Raw genomic sequence first — 21,461 nt, 5'->3', positions numbered from 1 at the left:
GGTAAAAAAAATAATTTCTTACGCATGCATCGTTTTTAGGTACAGCAAGATTTCCAACAGCAGATCGTTACAAACTTTTGGAACCATTTGATGTAACAGTTGATGATGTTCTTTCCTCTCAAAAGCAAATTTGTATCACCTATGTTTCTCCTACCATTGGATCACCTTGCAATTCAACAACTGGCAGACCAATTCTAACACGAAATCACCATGGTTATGATCGACATGGTTTTGACACTGATGGTAGCCAAATATTTTTTATCATTACTTTTTAATGTGTTGGTAAGGTAAATGTATTTTGCAAGGTTTCGATGTTGAAGGCTTTAATGCATTTGGCCGCAACAGACTGGGTAATTCAGATGAAAGAAGTATCTATGATCATTCTGGATACTTGGCCAGTGGTTATAAAAGATCAGGATTTGACTCACAAGGCTGGGACATATTTGGATTTAAAAGTTCTGATTTTAACAGGTGTTACCATTGCCTTGATAATGGATAAAAAAAATTTCATGATGTGTATTGTGTTTAGGGATGGAATTGATATAGAAGGATATGATCAGTCAGGGTATAATCAGTTTGGGTTTAATAGAAATATGAGATCACCATTAGGAATGTTTCAAAACGGTACTTATGATACTAATGTTGATATTGGACATGTGTCTTCTCTATTTAATCAGTTTGGATACAACAAGTACGGGTACAATAAGTATGGACTTGATTATGATGGGTGAGTAACAATAATTTTATTATTTGCCAAAGGAAGAATAATTTATTCTCTTTTTGTTTTAGGTATTCAGCTTTTGGATATAATACACAAGGATTTGACAAAGACAGATGCAATTTTTATCATTATGGACCACACTACATGCGATATTTTTACCTTACACTAATGCAGTTAAAAAAGCTTCAACCTAACAACTTATTGCGAATTAACCGAATATGCAAACCTGTAACTTTATTGCCAAGATGGATTGCACAGGGATGGCTGGGTGATGTGAGTACTTTTCTCATATTTTAAGTGTAAATCATAGTATACCTAAAGTAGTTGTCCAACTTATAGTTATTCAATAGAGCCTCATGGGTGCCATTTTGTGTCAAAAATAATACAGCAGGTATAGAAAAAAAATCTTTTTCACAAGCTTTTCACGATTTCATTTTTTCCCAAAGTATGTCCGTCTCGTTTTGCCATCAAATGTTTAATGGATTTGGATGAAACCTACACAGATGGTAGATATAGTTATGTTGATGTGCATCCCACTTTGTTTTTGTTGATAACCCCAGTATTTACCTGTTACCCCCTAAAATGTATTTTTGCTCACCCAAAGTTTGTCCGACTCGGTTTGCCATCAAATGTTTAATGGATTTGGATGAAACTTACACAGATGGCAGATATAGTTGTGTAGATGTACATCCCACTTTGTTTCCCTTTAAAACGAGTGAGTTTTTAAACCCTTCCTTGAAGGGGACATATATTGTTTTTGCCCGTATTTTTTTCTGTCTGACGCTGGTTTGTTATACGCATTTGGTCAAGAAAGAGTGCTTTATATTTATTCAAATTTGGACAGATTTCAGTTATTAATTCGAATTTGATACTCCTGAAGTTTGACCATGAATGACCCAGCGGTTTACCCACAGGCTCTCAAAACATTTTTTTTAAATGGCTGTACTGACTAAAGTACATAATCTAGGAGTTTCATGCTTTCTTCGTTGGTGCAATTAAAGGTATTGTAAAGATTTTTTTAAGTTTTGGATTCACCCATTTTTCACCCCTTAAACGTCAAAATAATCGGTTTTAGTTTTAGGCCAGAAATACAAGCCCTAAAATGTTTGAACAATTGTTTGCAGTTGGTTACTGGTTTAGTATTTAAAAGCCTTAATTGGCAAAATAATAACTTTTGCAGTCCATAATATGTGTACACTGTCAGGCAAACAGAAGTTCCAAGGGAGTAACTCACTGGTTTATGATTAAGGCGCCAGAGCAGGAGTGCTTGGCTTGACGTACGGACAGATGTTTTGCGAAACAGTTGTTTCAGTGATTAGAAATTAGCTGTATTTGGGCAGCAATGCCATGTCATTGTATTAAGTTATCATGCATATTTTAAGTTTAGGCGAAGGTTTCACACCTAAGACATGATTTAAACTGTACGACTTTCTAAGAAAATTTGTGTTTAAAAACAGACCTTGGACGACAATATCTAGGTCAAAGCAAGAGATTAAATTGGAAGTTTTATTTTCGTTCTTTTTTACTGTTTTTGTAATTATATGACAATAATGATGCAAAAAGAATATGTGCAAACTTTTTTAAAGTTGGGTTAATGCTTTTTAATAATTTGACCTTAAGAATTTAAAAATAATCGCAACATTTGTTTACCGTAAATCCGCACAAACAGGCATGTGGGGACCCATTCGTTTTTGTTTGCAAAAACAATCATATGTGTAGATCAAATGATGTGCATAGTAAATTGGTAAATAGAACATAGAATATATAACATGGAAGTATAGTTGAAAGCCACCTTTCAAGTTGTGTTTAACCTTGTAGTCCTAATTTCACCCCACTAGCCCCCTAAAATGAGTTAATTTTCTAAACAACGTTTAAATTGAATGAAATTTGGATAGCTTGTAGGAGTTGCCATTTATAAATGTTTATTGTTGTGTTTTACCCTATAGCTCCAACATTTACCCCACCAGCCACCTAAAATAAGTGAATTTTTAAAAAACATCAAAATTAAATGAAATTTGCAAAGTTGTAGCTTGTAGAATTTGCCATTCATAAGTGTCTATTTTTTGTTTTACCCCATTATGTCACTATTCACTCCTTCTTTTCTTTAAGAAAGAATGTTAAATAGGTTTTTGCCTTACAACATCCAACTTTCTCATGGTTGTCTCTTGAAATGCATTATTTTCAACTTTGCATGTGTGGGGACCCATGGGTTTCTGCATGCAGAAACAACAAGGGTTAAAACAGACAGTGGCTAATATGGGACCCAATATAAAATAAGCATAGGAAATATATTAATGTTTTAAAATAGGTTATAGTGTATGTGCAATGACAAAATGTGCTAAGCCCCCTTTCTAGTTATGATTGGATTTTGGTTGAACAGTAATATTAAGCCAATTGAAAATACTGATTATATTTATATTTATTTAAACCTAGTTTAGCTAGACTAGACAGCTTGAAGCTTTGAAAATCTTGTAATTTTTGTAAATATTTTTGAGTGATTTTTGTGTGCTGGGAGTGATGTTATGTTGCATTTACTTAAGTGGAGACGTGTCCACACCTACCAAAAAGCATGGACTAGAAAACAGATGTCTGATAGTACATGGGTTGCTCGTAGGAGCTCAGTTACAGATGAGGGCCTGTGGTTGCCAGTCACACCGGACCAGCAGTTTTGCATGGATTTGCAGTGGTATAGTGGCTGCCCCTTAGGTAAGTATTATTTAGGCATGTGTTGGTTTTAAAAACCAAAAATGGTTTCATGCATTAGTAAACAAACCTGAATCTGATGCTTTTGGTTATTGTATAGAAAATGACTTTTTTAGGAACTCCTATGATTGTGTGTCAAAATGATATTTGTGAAGAATCAAGATGTGCAAGCCACCCACAAGCTCAGTGCAGAACTAAAAATTGTGGAACTTGTTATCCAGAATTTTATAATGGAACGACTGGAGAATTGCTAATGTGCTTCGGTGTGTTTGAAATAAAATATATTACCAGGTTTCATTTATTTATCTACCTAAAGAGGACAAATATTGTTTTTATTTTATTTTCTACGCTTAATGCGAAAAAGTTTTTTCCCACAGCTGGATCAAGAGATTTTGGTTCAATCTTAAGAAAGTTAAACAAATGATGCTTAAGTACCTAAATTTGTACACTTTAGATTTTAACCTTAGTTGTCCTAGTAGTTCACCCACAGACTCCCAAAACCTTTTTGTTTTTATATCATTTTGTTTTTAAATCTTGATACCATTGCCAATTTGCTTTTCCCCAAGTTTCAGTTTACAGAAACAATTATCTTGGTAAATGCTGAGTTAAGACAGGGACTCATTTGAATTAAAGGTAACAAATGTATATCTGTGGTTATTACACTGAAAAAAAATCAAAGTTATAAATATCAGTTGTATCTGTAGATAAGCAATTTATACACATAGCTTAGAAACAGAAAAAATGAATTGTGTGCTTTAATACAGGACTGAAAAGTAATTTGTTTTCTTTAATTTTAGGGTGCATTGACACAATGAAAAACATTTATGCAGAAGGATTAGAATGGGAAAGAGAATGTGAAACATGTTTGTGCCAGGGTGGTATGATTTCTTGCAATAGAAGACCCTGCCCTGGTGTTTCTTGTACACATCCTGTTACAGAACCTAATCAATGTTGTGAATCATGCTTAAGTATAAAAAGCATTCGCTTATCATCACACAGCTACAAGTTGTAAAAACAAATTTATCATTACAGATTGCGAATTTAATGGAGTTAGGTATAGAAATGGCCAGCACTTTAGCCATGGCACTTGTGAGACTTGCCATTGTATGCATGGATCAGTAACATGCAGAACCAACAACATTGACTGTCCCCCAACACCATGTATAAACCCTATCAAAAGACCTGGAGAGTGTTGTCCATCTTGTCCTATAGGATGTGATGGCCACACTGAAGGCCAACGATGGATGTTAGATGCTTGTCACATCTGCAACTGCACTGTGAGTTATGATCATTGCCTTTTAAATTTAACTTGTGCGATTGTCATGTAATGTTCCTTTATTCAAACATATATCTTTATGTGTGTGTGTGTGTGTGTGTTTGACAGAACAATATGATTCAATGTTCTGAAATGACATGTGGAAGAATTTCGTGCTCACATCCAATTACCCCCCAATCTCAATGCTGTCCAACATGTGATGGCTGTAACTTTAATGGCAGGAGTTTACAAAATGGACAACAATTTTCCGTGGATGGTTGTGCTAGATGCACTTGTGCAGTATGTCACAGTTTGTAGCCAATTTTTGTGGGGCCTAAGGTGTGGTCTGTTTTGTTTTAGATGGGAAATGTGAAATGTATTTCGCAACAATGCCGCCCACTGGAATGTCAAAGACAAATAACTCCTTTGGGCAGTTGTTGCCCTGTCTGCGAACAAGGTAATAAGAAGTGTTTCTGAAAGTACAAAGTAATTAATTCATTTTATTGGTTATTAATTTTTTTGCATGGTATGAGTCACAACTACTTATCAACACTGTTCATCATTAAGTAACTGCAAAAATTTGCCAACTAACATAGTGAATATATTGGTTGTAACAATGAACCCCAATGAAGCTGATCAGAATGTATGCATTGGCTATTACAGACTGCAACAAAATTAATTTCCCTTGAGGCATATAATATTTTGCTGTGGAAATCATGCATATGTGTTTCATACAGCTTTACTAAAACATTGTGTTGGTTAGCTTGGTTATTGCATGCTTTAATTAGGATAAGACATGTTTTTTATCCACCTAAAATAAAGTATGTGATATGTTACTTTTAGGTTATTTAAGTTCATGTTAGAAAGCATGCATACAGCTACAGGACAACATATGTTCAGAGTAATACATAAGACCTATTTTAGAATTCAATTCTCACAAAAATATTAGCTAATGCCAACTATACTGTGAAAGTTGTTCTATTAAACACATCTGCAATTTTTATGGTCAGAACTTTATAATGAAGAGAAATGAATTTGTTTTGAATGTCCAATATTGGTTGTGGGTCGTTAAAATGCATTGGTCAATGAATGGTGAAAAACTTTTTTCAAGTTTGTTTCCCCCAAAAATTGTCAGACTGTTATTAACAAAGGATTGTGTTTGTAAAGTTTTGAAATAAAAAAAATTGGTAAAAAGGCAGTTATAATCTAACATTTGCAACATGTATGCACAACTTTTAATTAACAACAAATCTACTGAGCAATTCATTCAACTTCCAGTACACAAAATAGATTAAAAAAATTGGTCCCAGCTATGATATCATAGCTAGAACCTAAAAAAACAATTCATTTTGAAAATGTCAACTGAGTGCTCATAAATTGTGAAAATTAAGGGAGTGCCTGTGATTATTGTGCTAAATGTTACCTTTATTTTCAAAACTCTGTTTTTACTTTCAAAATATTTTTTACACTAACATTTTTGCTAGTTGCAGGTAGTAATGCTACAGAACATTTAATCGAGCATTCCCAAAAAAAGATTGGGGAAGAAGATCGATATTCTGTTGAGCATAGGTTTCATACTCATCAGAGAACCTCCAAGTCTAGTAGGTTAGGTAGTGCTTCCGACTTCCAAAACGTCTATCAGAGATACCTAATGTCTATACAACAGCACCATACTCAACCGACTCAGACAGAGGTAAATAAGTCTTCCACTGACAAATTTCAATCTACCTCTGAGCCGTTGCAAACATTACAAGATACAAACACTCAATTTGTCCTCAAACCGCAACACCTCGAAAGTGCTATTGATAACTTGGAACAAAATGCCCACCTTGATACCAATGTTAGTTTGGGTCTAGATTCTGAGAACTCAGCCCTGGTTGATCAAGATGAACTACCTCAAGAGTTTACTGTATCTGATGAAGAATACTACAGTGGAGAGTATGAGTCATATGAATCTTTGGATTTTGGTTATTACACAAATGTAGATTCAGATTATGGACTTGGAAATGTCTCCTATATGTATCGGAAAGATAATATAAAAAACACTGAACGCAAAGGAAATTCTGCTGTGGAGTTTGATGAGTATGATACATTACCAGATCCTACAATTTATTTTGACATTGAAGAAACAAATGAATATGATCAAGTTCCTGATAGTGAGGAGGAGATGCAATTGTATGATGATATTGATTATTCTAACATGTTTGATTACTCGGATAATAATGATAAAACTTTACAATAGATCAAACATACTTTGAACAGAATCACAACATTCATTAGCATTTTGATCAAAATTTGGGCAGGTTCAAGCCCATAAACTTATGTGTAAATCAACAAAATGTTACCTATTTTTTTAATTTCCATGTACATTTGTGGATTGTGTTGGTGTGGCCATGTTGACACAAGTTCCTGTCTTTGGTAGCATCCACTGTCTGTCTCTTTCAATGCCTTAGTCAAGTATGTCTGCCTCATTGAATCAGTATATTTCCTTTGCACTTACTACTAGCTGACAGTCCATTTTCTTTATCAAATTATACTTTTCTGTTGCAACCAACTTTTAGGTACTTGTAAGTATTATATTGTACATTTCTTTTTCCATTAGCTGTGTTTTGTTAGGCAAATGGTTAGGCTTGCTTAAGAAATTGCAGGAGTCAAAGACCTGTAACAGAACTATCGAGAGGTAAGGATTTATCATTTTGGTTGGTATTCATTCACTTGTTTTTGCATGTTGTCAACTTTGTTAGCAGCATGTTAACACCTGCATGAACAATCAAGTTTGAGTTTTTTGTTTTCTGTGCTTTATATTATATAAGGTGTTTAAAACATATACAGCCACATTGAGAGTTGGATATTTAATTTTTTTGAAATATATTTAGGATGTGAATATGAGGGAAGATTTTATAGTAATGGAGAATCATTTCATCCTTTGGAATCAAGTTGTAGAAATTGCACATGTCTGGTACGTTATTGGAACATCTAATTCCGACAAACTTTATTTTCAACATCATTCTGCAATGCTTGATACATACTTGCTAAGGGCAAGAAATTTTTAACTGCACAGCATTTTTTCCACTTTTTTTGCAAAATTCCGTTCAGTTTTATTTAATAGTGTGCTGGGCTTTGTTTTATTAGAACAACAAAGTGCAATGTCATGGTACAGCTTGTCTTTCTGCTGGAAGTTGTCCAAGACCTGAAATAAAGGAGAACAGTTGTTGTCCTGAATGCAATGGCTGTAGTTATGGTGAACACTTTTATCGCAACCACCAGGCTTGGACATCAGATGATGGCTGTGAAAGATGCATGTGTCAAGTAAGTTCGGAGCTCTCTTTGTTGATTGTATCATTTATTTAACATTATTTACTTTCCATATTGCAGCAAGGTAATATAGCCTGCCAGCTCATCTCACCCTGTCAAACTTCATGCACTCATGGTATTAAAATGAGGGGAGAGTGCTGCTCACGGTGCTTAAAATGTGCACATGGAACAAATGTGTTTAATGATGGAGATGAGTTTATTGATGAGAATAATTTATGTCAAAGATGTATCTGTGAGGTATGTTTTACCATTATTGTTGCATAGCCAAGATTTTTATGTCAAAAGTTCAGACATAACACCCCAATTGAGTGGTTCTTAACCTTTCTTGGACCATGGCCCCTTAAAAGTAACTGTTGGGGCCCGTGACCCCCATTATGTAACCCTGTAAGACCTGTGGCGTCCTTAAAAATGTAAATGGCAAACTTGTGTTGGAATTCGATACTAATTCCGGCTTTAAACAGGTCGAATAAAGTAAACACGAATCCGTAATCAATATACACAAAGAGTATGTGAAATATTCTTTAAAATAGGGAATAAAGTTATTAGCAATACACCCTTAATTATGCGCATTAAAAAAGAAAATGGCTTTTAAAGGGTGTTTCTGGTGAACCTACACCCATGGCCCCCCGGAACAGCTTGTGTGACCCCTGGGGGGCCATGGGCCCTGGTTGAGAACCACTGCCCTAATTTAAGATGTGTAAGATAAAACAAAAAAAGAGTAAAAACAGACTTTGAAGGAAGTCATATCAATGTTTTTGGGGATTATCGCTATACTAAATTTTTTTAATGAACTTTTGTTTTTGGGGGGTTGCAGAGTGGCAATATTACCTGCATTCAAATGCAATGTCCCACCCTGACATGTAGAAACCAGCAAGTTGTAACTGGGGAATGCTGCCCACAATGTCAATCTTGTTTTCATGATGGTGCACATCGATCTGATGGTGAAATCTGGAGATTAAGCAGTGACCCGTGCACATCATGTTCATGTGTTGTAAGTCTGTTTGTTTGGACAGCATAGTTTATTTGTCGGTTAATGGGAGTCAAGGTGGTTAATATGTGTGAAAATGTAAAAAAAACAAATTAATGTAAATGAAATACAATGGTATGGAATGTGTTTTTACTTGTGGACTAAAACTAATACAAATCTCAGCTGCAAATTTCAGCTATTGAAGCAATACTTTTGTTGCAGTAAATCTGTGAATATTGTAATAAAAAGGTGACATTGGACTAAAATCGCAAAATCTATATCACATAAAATGTGCAACTATTTTTTTTATAATAGGTTAGTTTTTATGGGTCCACCGACACATTTTAATTTTACTCGATTTCTTTTTATTTCTTTTTTTTCTTCCCTGAAGTTTGTCCACCCTCTTTTGCCATCAAATGTTTGATGGATTTGGACGTAACTTTCACAGATGGTAGATATAGTTATGTAACTAATATGGGACCCAATATAAAATAAGTGTAGGAATTATATTACCGTTTTATAATATGATTTAGCGTATGGGCAATGGCAAAATGTGCTAAGCCACCCTTCTAGTTTCCATTGAACCAGCACTTGTGTTTAGGGTGGACTGGTTACCTGTGAAAATGAAAATTGTGGACAAGTTTCTTGTGACCATCCAACCATATCAGCTGATTCATGTTGTCAAATCTGTGATGGTTGTTTATTAAATGGCGTTCAATTTGTCAATGGTGGTGAAGTGTCATCTGGTGTATGTGACAATTGCATTTGTGTTGTAAGTGTTTGTGGTTTTGCCTGAAAACGAATTTCTGTCTTACTTGTATACTGTTCAGAATGGAACAGTTTCCTGTACTTCCATACAATGTCCTGAGCTTCCATGTTTAACACAAGTAACATTAAATGGTGAATGCTGTCCAAGGTAAATATGTTTAAGATTTTAATAAAAACAAGATTGCTATAACTGTCAAACATAATTGACAATCAATGGTGTTTAGTTGTGTTTCTTGCACATTTGAGGGACAGAAGATTCTGGAAGGTGCAGAATTCGTTTCCCCCAGAAACCCATGCCTAAAATGTGTTTGCGAGGTATATTATATATATGTTGCCAAATTCAGCAAATGTGTTGATGGAATGTTTGGAATGTTACTTTTCAGATGGGTGAAACGCAATGTCACAGAATTGACTCCGAATGTCCGACCCCTCCATGTTCACATCCTGGGCGAGTGCATGGTGAATGTTGTCGCAAATGTACTCTATGTGAATATAAAAGAAGAAACTACAGAAATGGGGAGATTTTCAATCCCCCGCATTCTTCACCATGTCTTTCCTGCACTTGCATGGTATTCCCACCTTTTTATTGAACTTGACCTTCACTAATGTTTTTCCATTTTTTAGGACGGGACTGTTACTTGTAGTACAGAAACTTGTCCTACAATTTCATGTCAGAATCCTCATATAAGGCATGGCGAATGTTGTCCTTCATGTACAGGTATTTTTGCTGTAAAGGTTGTGCTAATATTAGGCTTTTATTGGAAATATTTTTGTAGTTTGTGTAGCTGATGGTGTATCTTATGATTCTGGAAGTGTTTGGTTTCCAGACAGTTGTTCTAGTTGTACCTGTGATGATGGTGTGATCAAATGTCATTTAAATGACTGTCCTCCTGCAAACTGCACCCATCCAGCAAATGTTTGTTGATAATTTTTTTCTGTGTCTGTTGGTATGTTTTGTCATAGTTTAACTGTGTTTTAGGTCCCTGGTTATTGCTGTCCATCATGTGAAATGTGCTCTTTTGCTGACAGATTATTTTCCAATCACCAACAGTTTACACATCCTCAATATCCTTGTCAGCTGTGTTCCTGTGAAGTATGTGTGTATTCAGAAAAGTCCTAACATAGTATCAATAATGGGTTGCTATTTAATTTGGAACCAATAGGTATCAAAAATAAACTTTACTGAATGTTTTTCTAAATATTTATTAGTAACAACATGGGAGAATTTGCTCATAAAAGGGCACTGGAAAACAAATAGGTACTTAAGGGGCACTGAATAATAAGTGGGTACAAAATATAATTATTAGTTAAAGATTTTCATTATGTGGGTCACTTGTAACCTTGAGTTTGTAAACTGTTTTAATTACATCATACTGTTGGGAAATAAATTAGTTATAAATTTTGTCCGTAGAGGAGTCAATGTTAATTACCTGTTTATGGAGCTTAACATTAAAAATTACCTTTTCAATTTTTGCTTTTGTCTTTGTTTTTAAATCTTTTATCTTGGTGTTTGGTAAATTAGTCTGGATCTGTTACTTGCACCACACAAAGATGTCGCCGAGCTCCCTGTGAAAATGCAGTTGTGCCAAATGGGGAATGTTGTCCTTCTTGTCCTACTGAATGCACAGTTACGGAAACATTGTCAATACAGAATGGTGGAACTGCTTTACACCCAGAAGATAAATGCATGTTATGCTCTTGCACAAGTAAGATTATATGATTTAGAAACTTTTGTTGAACATTCTCAGGTGGCAAGTAAAATGGACAAGTAAAAAAACTAGACTTGAGAGAACTTACAGTTGAGAATCATAGCATTTAAAATTTGTTTGGATGTATTTTTGTTTATTTGCAGATGGAGTATCTGAATGCAATCGCCAGTGCTCATCTTCAATTCGTTGCTCACATCCCACCAATGGTCAGTGTTGTCGCGACAACTGTGACGGATGTTTCTACAGAGGATCCCATTTTAATAATGGAGAAAGTTTCCATCATGCCATAAACCCATGTAGAATGTGTCAATGTAACGTATGTAACTGTAGGATGTTGCAGCTGTCTGTAATTTTCATTCAAAACCCAATTTAAATATGCTAGATTATTGCGTTCAAATCATAGGCGCCGAGTAGGCAGTGCGGGGTGGCACCGCCACCTGGGGTTTTTAAAGCACAGTGGCGGCCACCATGGATATTTTGGTTAGTTTGTGTCAGTGTCGTATGAAATATCGTCCAATCTGAAGGAAATTGGGAACAATTGCTCTTAAACAAACGTCCTGACGATACAGCCACTAAACATGACTTAAAACTGCAACGTGTTTTTGGTTTTGTTTATGACGTCAAACACACTATTGTCTGCCAGTGAATGTTGGGCCATTGTTGTGTACAATGCAAACATGTTGTAATAAATGGTTAAACTTAACGAAACCTTTTCTTGAATGTTGCTAAACCAATGATAAATGCTACGGCAACGTGCAACTGCGAACTAAACATTATTTCAAACATACCATTTTTTTCTGATTTTTACAAACGTTGCATTCTATGGGAAGGTTGTCTTTGAATTTGAGTTCTCGTGGTTGCACGCATTAGTGACGTCATATTATATGTCAACCACCTGGCATTTTTGTAAAAGTCGGCGCCTATGGTTCAAATGTTTTTTTTTTGCAACTTTTGTTAGTCAGTAAAGCTAAAAGTGTTTGCACTCTAGTTGAAATAAAAAATTAAGATAAATATTTGTTTTAAAATAAATAAACTTTTGTCAGACTCTTGGTGACATATTCTATTTAGCAGCAAAATTGCATTTTGAATTGGAACATTGAAAGGATTTAATTGTCATGCATTTTTGTTCAGAACGGAAATGTTAGGTGTTTTCGAAAAAGGTGTCCAGCACCTTCTTGTTCTCATCCACAAATTACAGAAGATCGGTGCTGTCCTGTTTGTCCAGAAACATCACTGTAGGTCCACGTACTTCTGTCCTCTTTTGCTTAACTTAACATTTTATGTTCATAGACATTGTAAACACAAAGGCCATACAAGGGAAAATATGGAGCGTTTTGCTGATGATTGTAAGGTATGCACATGCAGTAACGGGGAAATAACATGTCAGCCAAAGTCATGCCCATCTTTCAGTTGCACCAATCCAAGATGGGATGGTTGTTGCAGACGATGTGGTGGTAAGTTCAGTACACAGGCTTTTATTGGGTGATACCATATCCAGAATGGTATACCACAGAGTAGTGAGAATGTATGCCCCGGAAGCCTGATTTTGTGTTGTGTTTAATACCATCCATCACCCAACTTGAATATATCTTAACTGTCAACGGTTTCAATAATTCAAAGAATTGTGAATTTTGCGCAAAGTATTTTTTGTCCTGTACTTTGCTTACCATGTGTTGCCATGCATAGTTTTATCACCATTTGTCACCTCTACTTTTGGTAAGCACTGTATGCAATGTCTAAACACCTTTTTTTCAACAGAAACCACCTATGAGATCTTTTTACATAAAAAAGTACACTTCTAACTTTATTTGTTGCACTTTTGATGTTTTGCTTGTCAGGTTGCCTAGTTAATAACATTGAATATGACAATGGTGAAGAACTTACAAACTATTCAAGAAACTCCTGCGAAAGTTGTACGTGCAACAGAGGAAATGTGATTTGTCTGCCCAAAATCTGTCCTCCTGTAACTTGCGTGAATCCCATTCATGGAGAATGCTGTCCACAATGCCAAGGTTTATTAGGATACTTGAAATATGTGTGTGTTCAAATATCAATATCCTAACCAAATTGTCAGGTTGCCTGTATAATAATGTGGAGTACGAGGATGGAACCAGGTTTAGATCTACAAGTAGCCAGTGTCAGGAATGTGTTTGTAGCAGAGGATCTGTTTCCTGTAAAATGGAACTCTGTCTAGATACATCATGCACTCATCCAGTTCCAAATCAGGTATTGTATTGTATATAGTTTCTCCTTGCATGTTGGGTCTCGCAATATATCTATGTAATAATGTAACATGAAAAACCCTATATGTCTACCAAGAAAGGGTTTTGTTCTATTTTCAGCAGAACTCTTGCTGTCCAGTTTGTGGAGGCAGTTGCACATTTAATAATTTGTTGTATGAGGATGGATATGTTTTTGATGATCCCTCTAGCGATTGCAGAACTTGCGTTTGTAATAAAGGTTCAGTCCAATGTAACTTTAAACAATGTCCAGATGCCAATTGCAGGTAAATTACATATTATTTAAACAAGTGCTTGTATCCTTGTAAGTTAAATAAATGTTCTGAATAGTTTTGTATGTCTTTGAACCTTATAAAAATCTACCAGTTGAGAGTAAACTGATTTTGGCACAATAATATTTGCTGTTATCGTTGTTTTAACACATGTAGGTAGCGTTTTGTGTATCTGTGTTTCAATGCTTTAAGCCAAAAATGTTTTGTAGAAATCCAGTTGTTGGTGAGTGTACATGTTCAGTTTGTGGTGATTGCATGTATAATGGCATGGTGAGAAGAAATCGGGAAACATTTACAAATCCAGAAGATGCAAGATGTTCTGAATGCTACTGCCAGGTTAATAATTATGGGTCCCCTTCCCTGAAGAAATTTTTCTTTTTTTTCTTTTTTCTGCTGAAGTTTGTCCATGCACTTTTGGCATGAAATGTTTGGTGAATTAGGATGAAACTTTCACAGATGGTAGATACAGTAATGCAGATGTGCCATTTGCTTTGTTTGACTTGATAACCCCAGTATTTACCCCGCTGGACCCCAAAGTGAAAAACGTTTTGGTATGTTGCTGTGCACCACAAACAAAAGATTTCTGTGGTGTAATGGTATAATAAAGGCACCCAGTACATACGGTACTTGTGTTTGTGCATTACTTGGTGAACGTTTCACACATGCCAGTCAGAGGGGTATTAACAGCCTTGTGGCGTCAGAAGCATTGACGATGTTGCTGATAACACCTCTAGTGGTCAGACTTTTAAACATTGTTCGATTTAGATAAAATTTTACATGGCTGTTAATTGGGTCATTGTGGTTTCATATTTTATACTTTTGGGTGTTAAACCCCATCAGTTACCCCACTGACCCACTAAAATGGGTGAGTTTTTTAAATGGTGTCGGAATTTAGTGAAATTTGAAAAGCTTGCAGAATTTGTCATTTATAGGTGTCAACTGCTGTGTTTAACCCTGTAACCCAAATATTTTCCCCTCTAGCCCACTAAAAAGGGTGAATTTTTAAAACATTGTCTGAATTTGATGAAGTTTGGACAGCTTATAGAGTGTGCTATTTTAGTTGTTGTTTGCTATGTTCAACCCTGTTGCCCCAACATTTACCCCACTAGCCCCCAAAATGGTTCATTTTTTTAAACAATGTATGAATTAAATGAAATTTGGACAGTTTGTAGAGTGTACGATTTGTAGGTGTTGGTTTTTGTGGTAAACTCTGTAGTACCTATCATTTACTCCACTAGACCCCTACAGTCAAGTGCAATTCACCATTAATAGGAGCTGATTGTTGTGTTTTAGCCTATTTTCTCACTATTTAACACTTTTTTCTCAGATAGTCATAAAATAGAAAAACCTTAATAAATGTATAAATGGAATGAATTTGAATAGTCTGTACTCCATACAGCGTATTTATTTAAGCACAGTACCGATCACTGTGTTTGATGTTACAATGCCAAACTTTCTCATTGTTATCTCTTGAAATGCATTATTTACAACTTTGCATGTGTGGGGACCCATGAGTTTCTGCTTGCAGAAACAACTAAGGTTATAAAAGACAGTGGATGATATGGGACCCAATATAAAATAAGTGTCGGATGTAAATATATGTTAAGAAATAGGTCACAGTGTATGTGCGATGGCAATATGTGCTAAGCCACCCTTCTAGTTCTATGATGTTTTTTATTAGTGGTAAAGCTACTGCTCAATATTTATTTCAGTTTATGTTTTGTACATATTTTTTCGCAAAAATAAATTGTCAACTGTGTGATCATAAACTTTGCATGATTGAAGGATGGCAATGTGGTTTGTGGCAATTTGCCATGTCCTTCCTCCACCTGCACACACCCAACTCTTGATATTTGTGGATGTCCCGATTGTGATAATTGTCTGTATTTTAATGATGTACACAACAACACAAGCGAATTTCCAGATGCTGAAGACACTTGTAATACATGTGTATGTCAGGTAGTAAACAAACTGAAAGTTTATTGTGGTATTATTAAGGAAAGGTACATGTTCAAAATTAAAAATATTCTAGGATGGAAATGTTGAATGTACAAGCAAAGGATGCATTCACGTAGAATGCCAGAATCCTAGCATTGATGGTTGTGGTTGTCCGACATGTTCAAGCTGTAACTACATGGGAATTAAATACAATAACCATGAACAGTTTATTGACTCAATGAACAAGTGCAATCAATGTACATGCCGGGTAAGATTTTTTTCAAAGATGGAGTTTAGTTCTTAAATTTGTTCTTTACTTGAACCAGTGTATTTAAAATATTAGACAGACATGCATTTACAAAGATGGGACATACAACGCTTTTATTTTTGTGACTGTATATGTACCTTTTTTTAGCTTGGAACGGTGTACTGCAATCCAATTACTTGTCCATCCATGCCGTGTTCCAATCCAGTCCTGCCGATTGGTGAATGCTGTTCTCGTTGTATTGGTTCGTGTTTATCTAATGGTGTTTTACTAGAAAGTGGTGCAGAGTTTATTTCTCCAAACAATCCATGCTCCCGATGTTCATGCTCAGTATGAAAAATTGTAAAGTTTTGAATTCTTGTACAGAGATAACAGTTTTTTTTTTAGTTTGGTACAGTTACATGTGTCATAGAACAGTGTCATGCATCATGTACCCATCCTTTGAAAGGAAGTGCTTGCTGTCCTGATTGCTCAGGTTGCTTGTTCGGGGTAAGAAGATTAGATAAAATTCTTAGAAAAACAGTTTTATCTCATATCACCATGATTGATTTGCCTTTTCAGGGTCAAATATTTCAAAATGGGGATATTTTTACTCCAGACAGCAATAATTGTCAACAGTGTTTATGTAGTAGGGGCAGCGTGAATTGTCATGAGATGCAATGTCCTTCATTGCTTTGTTCAAATCCACAACCTGTACAAGGGCAATGCTGTCCTGAATGCCCACATGCACTGAGCACTGGTAGCAATCCTTTGTATCAATTGTGTTGTATATTTCATCATTGCAGCTGTTTAAGTGTGTTTCACATTAAAATTAATGTGGTGAAAAGGTGTGTTTTTAGGTTGCTACTACAATAGCCAAATGAAAGAGCCTGGCACTCAGTGGATTGTAAGAGAAGGGGAATTTTGCAAAGAGTGTGTTTGCACCAAGGGTGGAACAACTGTAACTATTTTTATGCTTTACTAACACATTGCTTAGCCAATATTTATATGATATTTCTGTTTTGTTTATTACAGAGATGTGTCATCATGAACTGTGAGTCCACTTGCTCTCATCCTGTACCAGTCCTTGATCATTGCTGTGCAAGTTGTGATTCATGTTTCTACAATAATCACACTTATGAACCTGCACAATTGTTTCACCCAGATGCATGTCATGACTGTATTTGTAGTCAAGGAAATGTACATTGTGTAATTAAGGCTTGCAGGCCATTAAGTTGTCCAAGGAGCAAACAAGTATGTTACTACTTAGTTTCACTTAGTTCTGCTTCTGCCATCCTCAGTACAAACAAATTGTTTAAACTGCCATGAACATCCCAATTTGATGATAATAGTTAAAGTAATGGGCTATATTTAAAAAAGTTATGTTAAATTTTTTGACCACAAAGCACAAAATTTACGAATGTATAGCAACTGTCAAAAATCCACACAAAACTTTGCCTTTGATTGTGCAAAACGCATAATGAAGTTTAACACACTAAGCTTTGGACAGGCTTAAACAAATCTTGCTACAGGCAACCATCAGTGGAGAATGCTGTCCTCAGTGCATCAGCTGTTCAATGAATGGAAACTTCTATACTAATGGACAAACATGGAATATTCCAACTGATCCTTGTATATCTTGTCAGTGTCATAATGGAGTTGTAACATGTCAACCAATCATTTGCTTAGTAGCCTGTCAAAGTGCTCAACAAATAGAAGGGCAGTGTTGTCCCGTTTGTAAAAGATGTGGTCACAATCGTCAGGTTTTTGCATTCATTTGTTTACTTAGCACAAATTACTTCCATGTTTATGAAATTCTTTTTTTTGTATTGTTGTATATTGGCTGAAAATATTCTTATTTTTTAACTTTGACAGTAGTGCGTACCTGCAGGCATTGTTTGAATTATGTTAAACTGTTTTAGTTACATTTAGTCAAATTAGATATAAAACAAAAACAATTTGTTGGTAAAAAGCTTCTTATTAAAAAATGTAAATGTAGCTGGTGGAGAAAATCTTGAGCAACAAAAAAGAAATCTAAATAGTTTTCAAATTTCTCACTTATGGCAGTGTTAAAACCATGTAAACCGCCATCTTCATTGGTAATATAAATAGCTTTTGTTTTGCCTAAATATTGTTCATAATGTTCATTATTTCTGATGTAGTGTAAACTGCATTCCATTAAAAAATATTTAGAAAATGAATTAAATTAAGAAAAATGAAAAATTATTTAAAAAAAATACATTAAAAAATGTGCAACCCTGTTTTGCAGGTTTACGAAATAGGAGAGTCATTTGAGCCCAACCCTATGAATCCATGTGAAATTTGTAAATGTGTAGCAAGTGAGGATGGATCTCCAGTGATGTTCTGTAAACATGTATTATGCCCATCACTTGCTGATTGTCCCCAAACCTGTATTAGACAACCCCAGACCGGAACATGTTGCCCTTACTGTGCTGAGGAATGCTCATTTGGAATTTGTAACCAAGCAAATTCAGGTTGAAACCAGTTTTTATCGTTTAGCCAGGCCCAGTTATAAATTTGTGTACATCTCAGGAAACAATTATTTGGTTTCCACAAGGACAAAATAGTTTTTTTTTTTAAATGACATTTTTCACCACTTCTCTTTCTGTCATCAGACTGCGAGCTGTTATGTAATAAATTTTTACTTTTTTACATTAAGTGGTAAAACTTTACACAAGGTAAAATATGCATAGTTAATCACATGAACATTTGGTTAATGCAAATCACATGAACATGTGGTTAATGTCAATTAACCTGTAGTTTGACACCTTTTTGTGGTAAAGGTCAAAAAATAACTCCACCACAAAATCAATGTTTTGGCTGTGAATGCAATGCAAATCACACATGGATTTGTAGCCCTGAAGTTTGTCCACATCTGGATTGTCCCAAACTCAAGCAGTATGTGCCAAAGGTAAATTACAGTTTTATACTTTTGTTTGAGCACTATCAATGAAATGGCACTTTGGACACCTGTATGAAACAAATACTGTACATGGTGTATATGCAATCACCTAATATGCTGCTTTGTTCATAATTACAGAACTCATGTTGCCCTATTTGTGACAAATGCCACTTGGCTGTTGAAAATAGAGATGCGGCCAATGGGGAAACTTGGAAGGTCAATGAATGTACAACTTGCCATTGTTCATCTGGAACAATAGTTTGTCAGGAACAAATGTGTCCAATAGAATCATGCAGACCAAACAAAGTTGCTTACAAACAATCAGGTTGGGGAATTTACAATAATTGAAGGTTAAATAAACATACTTTTAGGGACTTTACAAGTGTAGAAAGACGATGGCTGTTTGAAATATATGGAATATGTTTTGACAATTTTTTTATTAAATCCTGATGAAGGCGTCTTGTATAGGACGTCGAAACGTTGATTGTTTACAATAAAACTGCTGGATGAGCAATACTTGGTCATACAATTTTTTTATTGTTCTTGGTTTATAGGTCAATGCTGTGAAGAATGTGTAGATCCAAATATGGGCTGTTTATATGAAGGACACTCTGTGGCATCACGACACCAATGGCTTGTTGATAAGTGCACAACCTGCCATTGTTTTGCAGGAAAAGTTGATTGCATCACCAAAATATGCAGGTAGACCAGGGTTTTCGTCTACCAAGGGGGCAATTTGACTTCAAAAGGGGGCGATTTTAACATTACTGATTGTATAAACATGTACAAGCACTGTGAGACTCATCTAACTTTAACTTACAAGCAGATATAATTCGTCTTGCAAACAAACACCAGGGACAATTGACACATCAGATTAAACATGCTGCTTTTGAATACATTGTGTTTACTGGGATTGTTTGTACTTTTTGTGATCTCGAAAGCAAGGTTGGGCATTTAATTAGCCACAGGGGACATTTTGTTGAGGCTTTGTATGGTGACGGGCTATACTTTTTAAATACCACGGTAACGAGCTTTACCTCAAACTTGTTTCGCTTTCACACTTCCTTATAGGTCTACAAGCACTTCCCAAACTGTGAAGTATTTGTATCATTTAGAACTCTCCTCTACCGAGTAATGCCTCATTGTTTTCAACCAAAGAAAGCAATTGTTTGCGCATAATCGTAATATTGTTTTGTCTCTGATTTTCTCAGATGGGTTAGAAGAACTGCGTAAAATGGACCTTGCGTGTTGTAGTAGCAATTAAATTAAGTTTTAACTATTAACTGAATCTTTTGTGTTGCTGAAGAATCTAACTGCCTACATCTGCTCAAAAGGCAGAACTTTTATACAAATAACAATCTCATAGGGGGGTGATTTTGAGCCAGTGCTTTGGAAAGGGGGCGATTGAGCTGAAAAGGTTGAAGACCCCTGAGGTAGACACTTACAATTTGTACTGTAGACCCATTGGTGCTTTTATCAAGGACGAATGTAGGGTTTTAATGGTAAAATTTTAAAGGGTTTAGAAAAATTTATGTAATGTGTCAATCATTTTTGTTGTTTGAGTGGCACCAACAGATAAATTGATGGAAGTATAGACCCCTAAAGTCAAACAAGATGTACCAGTAGATAAAGGTGCCAGTTTGCAACATTGGGACAGATATAATAAAATTACACATTCGTTTGAATAGAATGTTGATGTGCAATGCTGATGAAGTTGCCACCGTTGTGCCTGGGCAGTGCTGTCCTCAATGTACTAGAAGGCCCGGAAGTTGTGTAGCCTTTGGAGACCCACATTTTAGAACATTTGATGGTAGAATGGTGACGTTCCAGGGTGTATGCAAATATCTTCTTACAGCTGATTGCATGTATGGAGACTTCAGGTAGGCAAACACACAGTATGCTGTACAAGTTTCACGGAAAGTTAAACTTTTTCTCAACTTTTTAGGATTGAGGTGAAGCATACGGACCATGGTGGTGAATTTGGGGATGTATCTTGGATAGAAACTGTTTTTATAACACTGTTTGGGCATAAAATTATATTGAATGATGCTTATGGTGTTATTATCAATGGGACTAATATACCAAATTTACCCTTTCTCTTGAAGCCATACTTGTTTATTGATAAATCAGGATCTCATATAATGGTTAACACACAAATTGGTAAGTAAAACAATTTGCAAACAAAATAACATTTGGCAAAAATTATGCAGTTTGTTGGTGTAATATTGTACCATTCAGCTTTTTGAGGTGTTATTTTGTCAAAAAATCTTGTTGTTCAAGTTTTAGTTTTTGCAACATTGTTTCCAGTTATAAATCCATACTCTTCTCAGTAAGTGTGCAATCATCACAATAATCAAGTAGGCTAGGTCTGCATACTGGATCTTATTTCTCAGGCTACTTTTACAA

General features: G+C 35.4%; 1 protein-coding gene across 5 annotated transcripts in view; it reads left to right on the top strand.

Annotated features, from left to right (window-relative positions):
- The window catches only part of LOC145239521 (uncharacterized), a 60,637-nt gene that overhangs the window by 37,833 nt on the left and 1,343 nt on the right, over window positions 1–21,461 (top strand). For 3 of the 5 annotated variants that reach the window (XM_080102852.1, XM_080102854.1, XM_080102855.1), the window contains 43 exons: window positions 40–243; window positions 306–471; window positions 530–727; window positions 790–994; window positions 3,262–3,427; window positions 3,541–3,687; window positions 4,222–4,392; window positions 4,457–4,701; window positions 4,809–4,979; window positions 5,040–5,136; window positions 7,556–7,638; window positions 7,812–7,988; window positions 8,055–8,231; window positions 8,809–8,985; window positions 9,563–9,733; window positions 9,792–9,877; window positions 9,954–10,044; window positions 10,113–10,298; window positions 10,354–10,447; window positions 10,506–10,645; window positions 10,709–10,822; window positions 11,252–11,435; window positions 11,582–11,754; window positions 12,570–12,673; window positions 12,729–12,892; window positions 13,277–13,450; window positions 13,513–13,664; window positions 13,781–13,944; window positions 14,160–14,286; window positions 15,736–15,909; window positions 15,983–16,156; window positions 16,304–16,483; window positions 16,541–16,642; window positions 16,715–16,892; window positions 16,993–17,093; window positions 17,168–17,386; window positions 17,665–17,895; window positions 18,402–18,627; window positions 18,937–19,064; window positions 19,194–19,380; window positions 19,610–19,757; window positions 20,744–20,935; window positions 21,001–21,215. In XM_080102852.1, coding sequence (XP_079958978.1) covers window positions 40–243; window positions 306–471; window positions 530–727; window positions 790–994; window positions 3,262–3,427; window positions 3,541–3,687; window positions 4,222–4,392; window positions 4,457–4,701; window positions 4,809–4,979; window positions 5,040–5,136; window positions 7,556–7,638; window positions 7,812–7,988; window positions 8,055–8,231; window positions 8,809–8,985; window positions 9,563–9,733; window positions 9,792–9,877; window positions 9,954–10,044; window positions 10,113–10,298; window positions 10,354–10,447; window positions 10,506–10,645; window positions 10,709–10,822; window positions 11,252–11,435; window positions 11,582–11,754; window positions 12,570–12,673; window positions 12,729–12,892; window positions 13,277–13,450; window positions 13,513–13,664; window positions 13,781–13,944; window positions 14,160–14,286; window positions 15,736–15,909; window positions 15,983–16,156; window positions 16,304–16,483; window positions 16,541–16,642; window positions 16,715–16,892; window positions 16,993–17,093; window positions 17,168–17,386; window positions 17,665–17,895; window positions 18,402–18,627; window positions 18,937–19,064; window positions 19,194–19,380; window positions 19,610–19,757; window positions 20,744–20,935; window positions 21,001–21,215 — 6,963 coding nt within the window. Of the gene's footprint in view, window positions 1–39; window positions 244–305; window positions 472–529; window positions 728–789; window positions 995–3,261; window positions 3,428–3,540; window positions 3,688–4,221; window positions 4,393–4,456; window positions 4,702–4,808; window positions 4,980–5,039; window positions 5,137–7,555; window positions 7,639–7,811; window positions 7,989–8,054; window positions 8,232–8,808; window positions 8,986–9,562; window positions 9,734–9,791; window positions 9,878–9,953; window positions 10,045–10,112; window positions 10,299–10,353; window positions 10,448–10,505; window positions 10,646–10,708; window positions 10,823–11,251; window positions 11,436–11,581; window positions 11,755–12,569; window positions 12,674–12,728; window positions 12,893–13,276; window positions 13,451–13,512; window positions 13,665–13,780; window positions 13,945–14,159; window positions 14,287–15,735; window positions 15,910–15,982; window positions 16,157–16,303; window positions 16,484–16,540; window positions 16,643–16,714; window positions 16,893–16,992; window positions 17,094–17,167; window positions 17,387–17,664; window positions 17,896–18,401; window positions 18,628–18,936; window positions 19,065–19,193; window positions 19,381–19,609; window positions 19,758–20,743; window positions 20,936–21,000; window positions 21,216–21,461 lie in introns of those variants that run through there. The other 2 variants (XM_080102853.1, XM_080102856.1) reach the window with 2 other exon arrangements.

This window comes from Phallusia mammillata, chromosome 7, assembly GCF_965637545.1.
Source record: "Phallusia mammillata chromosome 7, kaPhaMamm4.hap1.1, whole genome shotgun sequence".
Lineage (NCBI taxonomy): Eukaryota > Metazoa > Chordata > Ascidiacea > Phlebobranchia > Ascidiidae > Phallusia > Phallusia mammillata.
The sequence above is the reverse complement of the archived record's forward strand: the minus strand, read 5'-3'. Positions and strand labels throughout refer to the sequence as shown.